Source organism: Rhamphochromis sp. 'chilingali', assembly GCF_963969265.1.
Source record: "Rhamphochromis sp. 'chilingali' genome assembly, chromosome: 2".
In the NCBI taxonomy this organism is placed as follows: Eukaryota; Metazoa; Chordata; class Actinopteri; order Cichliformes; family Cichlidae; genus Rhamphochromis; species Rhamphochromis sp. 'chilingali'.
Window position 1 is genome coordinate 31,603,236 of NC_137930.1, and position 13,227 is coordinate 31,616,462.

General features: G+C 38.9%; 1 protein-coding gene across 1 annotated transcript in view; it reads left to right on the plus strand.

Annotated features, from left to right (window-relative positions):
- cntfr (ciliary neurotrophic factor receptor) overlaps positions 1 to 11,213 on the plus strand; it is a 229,418-nt gene extending 218,205 nt beyond the window's left edge. Inside the window, exons 10-11 of the mRNA XM_080865436.1 lie at positions 4,889 to 5,018; positions 9,601 to 11,213. Of these exons, the coding sequence (XP_080721562.1) occupies positions 4,889 to 5,018; position 9,601 (131 nt within the window). The 3' untranslated portion in view covers positions 9,602 to 11,213. The remainder of the gene's footprint in view (positions 1 to 4,888; positions 5,019 to 9,600) is intronic.
- The last annotated feature ends 2,014 nt before the right edge of the window (positions 11,214 to 13,227 follow it).

Here is a 13,227-nt window from a genome sequence, read left to right on the forward strand (position 1 = left end):
AACCTTCTTCGTTATAACAGATTTCCAAAAACAGACAACAGCCTACATGCTACCTACATGCTTCCATGATTTAAAGAGTCACTTAAAAGTCAAGAGTTTTTGACCATATGACCATATGGTTCTTCTACAACACCTCTTTTTCATCAAGAGTAGTAAATTGATCGCTTCCCTGGGTTAAACTGCTATTTGACAAAAAAAGACTGTCCTTGAGATAACCCTCACATAATGCTGCTCCTCGTCATCTTTACATCCAGTGTAAGCAAATGAGATGTGTGATCATTAGCAAGCTGTATTATTAGACTGAACAGGCAATGATAGTAGTATTGATCATCTCAGCTAACTCTGAGGCAGAAGGCAAATAAGCATATTTCCTAAAATGTCAAACTATTCACTTAATGCTCCACATGAGGAAAGCTCTGAATTTATGATATATTAATTTAGTTTGCTGTAATTTATTACAGAGCACTCACACCAATACACTACAGAAACTTTCATTTTGTTCCCCCGAGTTTTCCAAACCATAGTGCTATAATGGTTTGGTGGATGTTGTTGCATTGTTGGGTTTATGTGTATTTATGCATTTGTATTTGTCTGTTTAAAACATTTTTAATGTGGGTTTACCATTATTTTCTTTCACTCACTTCTGAAGCCAATAATTTGACACTAATTTCTCTAAGGGGCAAAGTCTGTCTGTCTGTGCTTCTCTTTGTCTTTCTGAGAGTCTGTTAAAACGTAATGGTTTTACGGTAGAATACTGACTCCTCTTGGCAAAGAGTAGCACTGCACAATCATCGTCACATTCAGCACTAAATGAGCTCACACATACCTGGCAACACACAAACACTAATGCTGAAAGACACACTCACAACATGCAGCCTCCTCCAATACTCTGTGAGCCACAAACACATCAGCACAAACACACCCACACACACAGAGAGTCCTTCAGTTTGATAACCTGTAGTGTATACACAGACGCACACACATATAAACACTCAGTCAGTACACAGTGTATTATTCTTGGTCTCGTGGAGACGGAGAACAGGAGGTTATTGGGATTCTCCTCATGCTCCTTCTCGATCCAGCTGCCGCTTCTCTGCTTCCCTTCCCTCTCCCCTTGTCCTGTTTCTCTTCCCCTATCCTTCTCCATCTTGCCTCTAGCTCTCTTTTTTCTCTCCATTTCTTTTCCTTCCCTTCTCACTTCTCTCTTATTCTCACTCATATTAATTTCTAGCTTTTCTTTCTGGCCTTTTTCTACTTTCCTTTACAAATGTTACTCTTACTCGATCACTAATTACATTCAGATTTGGCTGTCATTCCAGCTGATCTGTGATCTGTACACTGTTCTTTGTTTGCTTGTTTGTAAAAACTGTAACAGATTATATAAATAATGAGTTATATAGTCTTTTTTTGGACACTTTTTTGTAAACTTGCATCTGTACACCATAAACACTGGATTTAAAAGCAAGCAAACAAGAGATGATTGAAGTTCAGACTTCATTTTTCTATAAAGTGCTCCCTATTCAGAGACTCAAAAGTAATTGGACTGTTCACTGAACAGGGGTTTAATGGCCAGGTTAGGTCTGTTTCCTTGTCATTTCATGATAAATCAAATGTATAATTAATATGAAGTGATGACTTTGTGAGGTTGCATTCAAATTTGGTATGCATTCTTAAAAGAATGAATGCACTGGCGAGCTCAGGATTACCAAAAAGGCCTGAAAAAACACAAAAATCAAGTGGATGATCACAGAATTCTTTCCATGGTTAAGATTTATATATGTTAACAAAGAGGGTTTACACCAATGTGCAAACCACTGGTTACACTCAGGAACAGAGAAGCCAGATTAGGCCAGAAAATGTCTGAAAGAGCCTGCACAGTTTTGGAAAAGAAAAAAATGTATGAATAAGGAAAAAAACAGCAATGTCACGCCATGTGCCTGAATGGCTGCCAATGGAAAATGCTAGTATTTACTGATAGTGTGGCTGCTGATAGAAGTAATACGATGTAATGTCCAGGCCAAGAGACTGCTCAGATTCAGAAATGCTCAAATACTGTGGAACGGATTGTTTGGTGCTTCACAGTGCAAATGGATAATGATGCAAAACATGCTGCAAAACAAAAACAAAACAAAAAACAAAGTTGAATAGCAGTCCAGAACAGCAGAATGGGACTACTGAAGTAGAACCATGCAATGAGGCAATAAGGAAACAGAGACGATATCTGATTCCTGTCTATGATTCGTAAACACACACACACAAAATAAAATGTAGCCAAGGCCTGCTACTTTTAGCTGACCAACTTGTTAACATCTCCACACTCACCAATATTTTCTGGCTGCTCAGCCGAATAGTAAATCAACAGACTTCCTGTGACTTATTGATTGTCTTGCTCGGAGTCTTAACACGCAGTTACACATTCTCCTTTTCTTCTCCACTGTCCGTGTACCACATTTTGTGTTCTCCTTTCTAACACCCCACCCCTCCCCCCAACAACAGAGAGTCACCTATACATCATGCAAAAGTAGCTGCCAGTTGAACCTAAGTGGCTGTTCTGTTTCCCAGCATCGTCACAGAGCAGCTTTGAATCAGAAGGATAGCATGGGGGGCAGGCAAGAGACATTTAAGGATCCCATCCTCTGTGACTGGGCCATTGCTTAGCGACCACATTCCAAGAAGAGCGGATTAGCCGAGGCATTGCATCTAAGATATAAGTTGGTGCCTCACCCAGCGTGTGAGACAGAAACTGGACACTGTCTGGCACTGTATATTAGTTTGTGTATTTCATGTCTGAGGCTATTTATAAATGTATGGCTTCTGTTTCATGCCTTATAGTAGAACAGGAGTATCTATTAAAAGGCAACCAGGCTGAACCCTGCATAAATGCTTTAAGATCCTCTTCTTCTGTATACTCACTCTGAAAAGCACTACAGTTTGTGTAAACTTATAGTAAAAATTGCTAAGGTGAAGCAGAGTGTCAAAGTCAACAGATAGTGTTGCATAATCTGTTCGAAGGTGATCCCAATGTAAATATAAAAAACATATGACATAAGTTCTTTACAATAGTAGCTGCTTTGCCATTCCAAACTGTTTCGGGGATTCATAATTTAGATTCATAATTTATGCCACCTTGTTTGCCACTCTGCTGAAATGACTTCATTGACCCACAAATACAGCAGCAAGGGGGACAAAAAAGCCCAATCTAATCTCCAAAACAGAAACTCTACACTTCTGGATGATAACAGACACCACTTTCATGTGTGTATTTTGGATTAGGATATCCTAGCACCTCACACATCAACAGTATTTGCATAAACATGCAGCGTGCTTGGAGTTCGAGTCGTTCAGCAATTTTCTCATCTCATTAGCTTTTTGTCCTCCTCGTCTTTCTGCTTTTCTTAGCCTCTTCCTCCATTCTTCATCACATCACTGTCTCATCTGCTATGTTTACCTGTCCTCACCTAGCTTGTTACATCAGCATACACCCCATGACTGTATTTCCTTGTCACAGGCACATTATTTTCTGCATAATTTTTATTTCCTCTGTCACTCCAAAGCACAATGTTTTGCTCCAGGCAGGAAGTATTGCACTGAGCTGCTGAACATGTTAAATGCATCCTACCTCCCCCCCCCCCCCCCCCCCCTTCGTTTCTCTCTTTCCATTTCACACCTGGTTGCTTCCCTCTAATATCTCCCAACTCCCATCGCAGTACTATACAACAGTCATTAATTGCAAGAAGAGGGAAATCATATTCTCTCTTCGCTAAAAAAAGAATGAGTGCAAACGTTGTGCACCAGTTAATATCTACTGTGCTGCCTGCAGCTGTAGCAGAGGTCCCGTTTTCTAAAGCATTAAACTGTGATATTTTTATTTGTCGAGCAATGAAAAACCGAAGCACTAAAAAATGCCTAAGCACATAGTGATTTTCAGCATATTTATGTTTGCCACAAGATGTTAAGTGCCTCTCTCACTCTCGTACGCTTGAGCGTAATTGGATTAGCTGAAAATATACAAGAGTATCATAACTTTTTAATGTTTCCGTAATTGAATATACACTTTTTGCACTCACCAGACTGTACAAGTCAGTAGATCTTTTAAGAAAATTGCGTGCCGATTGTATTAAAATTCACTTGCTTCTGCTACTAAGCTGCTGAGACCTTTTTTTCTATCTGTCTTTCTCTTTTTTTTCTTTTTTTTTAATCTTTACTGATTTGTTATTCTGAAATGTGAAGCCATGCAAAGTATTAGTCAAGCCCTGGTGCAGTCAAAAGAGTTTTTGTGAATCCAGTTGTTCTACGGCTTTGTATTACAGTTGGGTATAAATGGATAGATTTTCTAGCTGTGCAATTGACTATTATCAGCAATATATTAACTACCTTATTGCACATTTCCTTTATTTTTCACTCTTTCTATCCACCTCATGCTGTATTCCCCGCCTGCTTTACCTCGGGGTTTTTTACCTTGCCGTCTGTTTCCGTTCCAGTTTCTCCATATTTCATCTATATACTTTGTTCCCCGTCCTTTCTTTGCCCCGTTTCCCTGCGGCTTTAGCATGGAGGGGATTTTTTTTTTTATTCCAGCTCACTTCATAACTGCCTTGACAAGTTCTATATTGATTGCTTGTGCAGATTACAATTGATTTTGCTCTTCACTGTATTTTCCTTTCTGCTTGGTTCTTCCTGGTGTGATGAGCACTTTTCAGCATCCATTCATCAGCATGTCATTTTTTTATGTTTTTCACACATAGGGACAGAAGTATTGTGCACTGTGTTAGCCCAATAAAATTAATAAATAAACACACGGAGAAATGATAAAACTCACCAAGGATTGCAATTGTTAATTAAAATATGTTCCTAAGGTTTATTGTGTCTTCTGATAAATTTTCTACAGAGACTAAGACCTCCCCCATGCCATGCTCCAACGCACCACAGAAGGCTGAACCTCCAGTGGGAGGAGCTGCCACGGTCATCACATTTTTCTCCCGTTTGCTGTTAGGAATGCTGCTGCTGCTGCTTATGTGGTGAGCGACAACACCCGGATACACACACACATACACATACACATATATACACATCACTTATGTATATACATATACATAGATACACCATGTAGACTCCTTAGTCTACATGATCCAGTTTTCAAATTGATTAGTAACTCAATTGCTCACTCATGTATTGGCAGGTCGATGCATGTCTGTTTATGTGTTTATATGACATATATTTATATGTTCTGTTTACATGAGCATGTTTAATGGACCAGGAGCTGTAACATCTGGGTAGTTAACTCTTTAAATCCTGTTGAAATAGTAACGGTAAAGGTTTAGATTTCTTATTCTTCTTTTGCCTTGAGGCGACTGTTGTTGTGATTTGGCACTATATAAATAAAACTGAATTGAATTGAACTGAATTTTGGCTGCCCTGTTTAGGGGTTACCACAGCAGATAATCTCCCTATCCATAGTACTTTTTTGTCACACCAACCCTCAGCTTGTCCTGCTTCACTACATCCATGAATGTTTGCTATAGTCTTCCTCATCTTCTCCCACCTGGCCGTTCCATAGTCAACATTCTTTCTCCAGTATATCCACTATCGCTCCTCTACACATGTCCAAATCATCTCATCCTTGTTTTTCTAACTTTGGCTCCAAATGGCTCGACCTGAGCAGTCCTTCTGATGAACTCATATTTTATCTAAATGCTAAAAAATAAATATATACAATCTAAAATTAATGAAACCATGCGTAGAAGTTGTATTTTTTTCTTTTTACTTTAATCAAAAGATTAGCGACAGCTTTATACCAATAACACTTTAACAAAAATACATTAAACATGGACGCTTCTCCAGCTGAACACCCGCTGCAAGTGGAATGGTTGAATACAATTAAGGCACTTTCATGCCAGTTCCCCTCCCATGCAGCCTGTATGTGCAGGTCCAAATGGGAATCTGTTCTAATTTGTTTTAGAGTTACAAGCACACTCCATTTCAAAAGATGTCAACATTTCCATGTCAACAGATACACACCAAAGGATTAATAACTCTATAACAACAAAGGGAAGCAGAAAGGGTGACAGACAAATTAGACGACACAATTAGAAAATACTCTGGAAATATGTAGAGAATTATTGCAAATTATAGGAAATTATTATCAGTACGATTATATAGTATTGTGTAAGAGTCTTAAACAACTTAATTCCTATAGGAATTGGAAGCTGGTGATGCAATTCATTGAAATGTGCAAACACACATGAAAATACAAAATATATAAGGAAACAAAAGTTTGTACAATTGTAACGAACATTTCAAGTTGCTTTATTCTTTAACAAAGCTTGAGTTCCTTTAGGCAATGTTTCTTCTAATTTCTTTAAGTAGTTTTGAAGTAGTCTAGTTCTTCAGGCTCCTTGAATGACATTTAAAGCTCTTCTTTTGATGTTGGCTACAAATTAGGTAATAAAAAGTGCTTTGAGCACTTATGTAATGCTTTTCTACTCCAACTAAGTACCATCCCATTTATCAGGTCTGAGCTCTGGGAAGGCCAATCAATGACTGATAGTTTTCAGTTATGAATTGTTCTATCCACGTATGCCAGTATTGATGGATCAACTGAAGTGTCTGATTCATCTGTCAGATCCTGTGTCAGGTCTTTACTTGAATGTTTCCTATTAGTTAAGGACATGACTTTCACACACTGTTCATATGGTCTAGGTAGCTTTTTAGGGCTGCCAAGTCTCTTGCACTCAACTTGTCAAGTTTTCTCACATTTCTTAAGGATGCACTACACACCTTGTGAGGATATATCAAGTTTTCAGCTAATAGCTCTTTGGGAATCACTTTGTTGGTGCAGAAACATTATTTTATGCCTTTAAAACTGTTATTATAACAGCCCATAACTATATTTTTTATTAACTCAACTAAACTAACAAACTAACAAATTTCCCACATGTGGGACAAATACAGGTTATCTTATCTTAAAGAATTAGGAACAGGTTTTATGGTTTTATGACAGGCAGCTTTACTGCTAGTAACAAAAGACCTAATGGTACAATTTAAAGTTGGTTCTTTACTAAGTTGTCTGGAGACACAACATTGGTTCATCCGTATTAGGTACCTTTTTATGCTTGAATGGTTCATAGATTAGTGTTAAGTGTGGAAAAAAAAACCCTCTGAAAATGACATTGGCTGCTTTTTTCACTCATTCTCATTCCAATCCTTGTATCAGACTAAAAATAAGGGGGAAAGCACCCATGTCCAAAGAAAAATTTGAAAAGAGCTTCAGAAAGCCTGGAGAACAATTTTGTGAGTGTTTTGTTTTGTTTATTGTGAAGAAATGAGGGCTGGCTCAAGTCATATAGTTTGAGTCCCAACATCTTTGGTTTCTTACACAAAAGCTGTTAGAAGCCCCTTATTATGTTTTAGATGGTTGAGTTGATGGCAGCTCAACGAAAGTGCAGTCTTGTGCAGTGTTTAAAAAATGAAAAGCAGCTCATAACATTACGAGCTGATGCTGTTACTGCTATTAAGGATTAATCCCTTATGTTACATTATATCATAACTTACTAAGGAAATTAACTCATTACTGTTCCAACTAATAGCTTAATTGACTTTGGGAGCATTATTCTTTTCCTTGCCACAAGCATTATGGAGATGTGTTTAGCATCCAAGTGCTTTTACAGACACTACAGGGAGTGCAGAATTATTAGGCAAATGAGTATTTTGTCCACATCATCCTCTTCATGCATGTTGTCTTACTCCAAGCTGTATAGGCTCGAAAGCCTACTACCAATTAAGCATATTAGGTGATGTGCATCTCTGTAATGAGAAGGGGTGTGGTCTAATGACATCAACACCCTATATCAGGTGTGCATAATTATTAGGCAACGTCCTTTCCTTTGGCAAAATGGGTCAAAAGAAGGACTTGACAGGCTCAGAAAAGTCAAAAATAGTGAGATATCTTGCAGAGGGATGCAGCAGTCTCAAAATTGCAAAGCTTCTGAAGCGTGATCATCGAACAATCAAGCGTTTCATTCAAAATAGTCAACAGGGTCGCAAGAAGCGTGTGGAAAAACCAAGGCGCAAAATAACTGCCCATGAACTGAGAAAAGTCAAGCGTGCAGCTGCCAAGATGCCACTTGCCACCAGTTTGGCCATATTTCAGAGCTGCAACATCACTGGAGTGCCCAAAAGCACAAGGTGTGCAATACTCAGAGACATGGCCAAGGTAAGAAAGGCTGAAAGACGACCACCACTGAACAAGACACACAAGCTGAAACGTCAAGACTGGGCCAAGAAATATCTCAAGACTGGTTTTTCTAAGGTGGATGGGCCCGTGGCTGGATTGGTAAAGGGCAGAGAGCTCCAGTCCGACTCAGACGCCAGCAAGGTGGAGGTGGAGTACTGGTTTGGGCTGGTATCATCAAAGATGAGCTTGTGGGGCCTTTTCGGGTTGAGGATGGAGTCAAGCTCAACTCCCAGTCCTACTGCCAGTTTCTGGAAGACACCTTCTTCAAGCAGTGGTACAGGAAGAAGTCTGCATCCTTCAAGAAAAACATGATTTTCATGCAGGACAATGCTCCATCACACGCGTCCAAGTACTCCACAGTGTGGCTGGCAAGAAAGGGTATAAAAGAAGGAAAAACTAATGACATGGCCTCCTTGTTCACCTGATCTGAACCCCATTGAGAACCTGTGGTCCATCATCCAATGTGAGATTTACAAGGAGGGAAAACAGTACACCTCTCTGAACAGTGTCTGGGAGGCTGTGGTTGCTGCTGCACGCAATGTTGATGGTGAACAGATCAAAACACTGACAGAATCCATGGATGGCAGGCTTTTGAGTGTCCTTGCAAAGAAAGGTGGCTATATTGGTCGCTGATTTGTTTTTGTTTTTGAATGTCAGAAATGTATATTTGTGAATGTGGAGATGTTATATTGGTTTCACTGGTAAAAATAAATAATTGAAATGGGTATATATTTGTTTTTTGTTAAGTTGCCTAATAATTCTGCACAGTAATAGTCACCTGCACACACAGATATCCCCCTAAAATAGCTAAAACTAAAAACAAACTACAAACTACTTCCAAAAACATTCAGCTTTGATATTAATGAGTTTTTTGGGTTCATTGAGAACATGGTTGTTGTTCAATAATAAAATTATTCCTCAAAAATACAACTTGCCTAATAATTCTGCACTCCCTGTAGTTATGACCCAATGCCTAATACACATGTCACTGTGATGTTGTTTTTGCCCATTTTACCCACTGATTTTAAATGTGTAATAACTTCACACAACGCAAAAAGAGAAAAACTGTCCTCTTTTGCCATCCTGCCAGTTGAGCCACATATGCACAACAGGATTGGAGAAGTCACACTAGTGTGCAGCTACCTGCCAAGAATTAGAAGAGAAACACAAACAAATGTGTAGGGGATTTGCATTTTTTGCAAACAGAGTTATGGCTAAGTCAAAAAAAAGTCCCACTGAACCAAATATAAAGGCCAAAAAAGCAAACAAATTAAGAATGACATATAAGAGAAAGGCAAGAAGACAGATCATTCATATTTTGATGCAGTGCAGCTTGACGAAGCTAATTTGTGTTCCTCTTTCTGCAGATGTGAATATCTTATTGCTGAAGGCTGATGTGAAGTAGGAGGACAAAGAAGAAGAAGGAGGAGGCTGGTATTTTTTCCTGTTTTGCACATGTTTCAAGGATACAGTGCATTGATCATTTCGGTCCATCACACAGTTACTCACCAAAATTATTCAGACATTAGACAACGATAATGCGACTCAGCATTTTTGGAATATTTGATTTGCTGACAAAAAAACCCAAGAAAAATCTACAGAGGAACTTTGGAAGATTGTCATCGGTATCATCACCAACAGCAACTGCAGCGACCTGAGAGGCAAACACCAAAACAAGATTATTGTCTTACATTACCCCCTGGTGGATTTGATGAGCCACTTTAAACTGATTTGTCTCAGTTGGGTTTTAGAGGCTCCTCTTCGGCAACAGAATCAAGGCCACAGCTGACATCTCTTTTGACCTTTTTTTCTTCTTTTTTGTACTCACTCTCTTCTTAAGTCGCAGTGCAGTGCAGTACACACACACACAGACACACACTGATATAGGGCACGTGTATTTGTGTGTATACTTACAGCCCCTTATACAGCTTAATCATCATGCCAAAGACTCCACTACACCCCCAGCAAAGTGGTTCCCACCCAAGTCATTGAGCTTCCTGAAGCCTGTGCCTGTCTTCATCATGGGATGAAACCCCCAGAAAGTTGGGCGTGCGCACGTGTATGCGTGACATCTAATGGATGCTGAAACCCATTACAGGAATCAAACTGGGGACAAAGCCCTGCAGCCCATGTTTGTGTCAACCCGCCAGTTAACAAAGAAGTCACAAATTTATTCAGTCAGACTCTGAGTCTGCACATCTCCAACAACTGACAGAGCAGAGTGTTGTTTGTTGTTTTTTCTTTTTGTTTGTTTTTGTTTTTGTTTTTTCAACAAGAGGACTAACACTTTGGAGAAGTCAATAACCATAGTCTGGCTTATTTACAGTTAGCTTTACATAGAGCTTTGAGAAACCGGCAAGGACGACCTGAACTGTAAAAAAAAAACAAACCTAAAAGACAACAAAAAAACCAACAAAAAATAAATGAAATAAAGTGGATTTGAGACTGAACCATTCTTTCCCCACCGTTGTTTTTTATTTTGGGGTTGACTTTGTATTGATGGCAGCCAAGCTGGTTACTGGAACTCTGATACAAGCTATGTTGGTTTTCCATTCTGCTCTGTGCTGTAAAATACAGTAACACAAATCAGTTTGCTGTCTGACTTCTGACGCCTTTACAAACATTAGAAATGTCTTTTTGCAGTTTACATTTCAATAGCCAATATCAGTTACCAGTTAATATTATGTTATTCACAGGAATCTTGAAGTGTTTATTGTATTTTTTATGGACAAATAATAAAAAGACGCATATAGGAGTTTAGTTTTTTTTTCTCCAGACATTCTTAATGGCTTAATTCTCTTTGATCCTATTTTGTAAACTATGATACAGTATGTAACTTTAACAATGAACAAAAAGTTTATTATTTAATAATAATGTATGTATTAGCCGTAGAATGTCGTAACCTGTACCTGGGGTCTTTTTTATAGATGTATATACAATGACAGGTTTCAACCATTAAATGTGACCATTTCACAATGAATTACGATGCACTGGCCTCATGTTCATTTTGTGAACTTATAACACATGAGGGCAGACTAATGCCTCCTGCTCCGTCTGGTTGATCCTGATGATTTTCTCCTGGCAAAACAAGATGAAGGTGAGGTGCCAATGGGGGATGTTAAAAAAAAGAAGATGCAACAAGTTTTCATTATAATTAAAGTAAAGACAAATTACTTCCCAGACACAGCTATAAACACACAGTGCCTCATTTCAGGTTTTACAGATCGATACTTTTGACCTTGCAGAGGTAACGTTGTTTGCTTCTCAGTTTGTTTCTGAAAGATGAGTGTCTGCAGATTCTAACAAGCTCCACCGACACTGCATGGAGTGGTCATAAAGCTTAATACTTTATGGGCATGATGCATTATCCTTGATATAGTTCTTCTTGTTTTCTTTTTTATGGGGGGAATATTCAAAATTGCAAAAATTTCAAGATAGAGGATCTGTGTCAATTCTCAGAAAGACACTGAGAGCAGCATTGGTTCGAGCAACCTTGACGAGTGCATTTTTTAAAAGTCAGTTTCATACTCAATACACAGAAGGATACAAGGAAAACAAAACTAAGTTTAGACTCCAAGAGATTCAGCAGTGTGTTTACTTGAATGCCATCATCAGCATGCTGACAAGGTCATGACCACATACTGATCATTAGTAGTTCTGTATGCTTTATTTTTGTCTTTGTATGTTATTTTACCATGCTACTACGCCAAGTGCATCACACAGCCCACATCTGAGAGAAATTGGGATGTTGTTAAAATAGTTTTGCAGATATCAAAAGTGTTGGACAAACTGACTTGATGATTGTGCTATATCCCATTAGGGGAGCCGAATGTTTAGAAAGGTCAAAATGAAATGTATATTTGTAGAACTGACTGGAAAAAAGAAGAAAAGAAGATTTTTTTTAAACTATAAATAATTGCACAAAATGGATGGCTGTTCATCCAGAAATATTTCATGTGTTTTTGGTGTATGCATGTGGGTCAGACTGTCCATGCAAAGGGAAGCACACTCACAGTTCACAGACAGAAAAGAAATAAAGTTACACTCGACCTCCTATACCTCTCCTAGCAGAGAGGGAAGGAAGAAAAACAGGTGGCAGGGGATTTGTGTCTGTGTCCCTTTCAGCCTTGTCTACCAATAAAGCCAACTGTCTGTGCACTTATCTTTCTCTGTTCCTCACCAAACACGGTTCTCTAATTAACATTTGAGAGTGAATAGATGAGAGCTTCTCAAAGGAGAAGAGGACGTTTTGATCAGTGCAGCAAAGGTCAACCTTATATGCAAGCTGATTCTGCTTGCAGAATATACACGGAGATAAAAGTGGAAAATATGAAATTTCCTCCACAATGCACCCTGTGAGTTTTCCCTAATGACTTGTGTCATCATTTTAATCTCTCACAATGACATGCCACTCATAGATATAACGGCTGAGTTCTGTGAACGCTGTAGCATTGTTGATAGCCGAAACGAGATGATCAGACGGGTTGTAAACAAGTAGCAGCTTCACAGATACATAACATCTGCACCGATGTGCATGCAACAGGAAATATGAGCAGAGCACTGGAGGTACGGCTGGTCAAAATTTCCCTTTTGACCTTTAGCTTTCACTCTGGCTGTCTCACCATCTCACTCGTCCCTCTTTCAAGCTCTCTTTCTTCCATTATACTGACAAGCTCTGGCAGGCCGATTTGGAGGCCGAGGACAAATCAATACACCATCTAACAGCTGTCAGCTGCAGTTCCCTGTGTGTGCGAGAGCAGACAAGAGTGTATCTGCTTGTGTAGTTATCGCGTTCATTACTCTTTCTTTCATTCCTTTCTTCTCCACCTGCTTATACTGATCTGCCCTTTGCTTTTTTTTTAATGTCAGTGTTAATGAGGAGTCAACTAATATTTACAATGACAGTGCATGACTTGAACAAGGAGGGTACACAACCACGGAGGTTTCTGTTCTTTGTGTTCTTTGTATTGTTTTTATTTTATAGCTAAAAATAA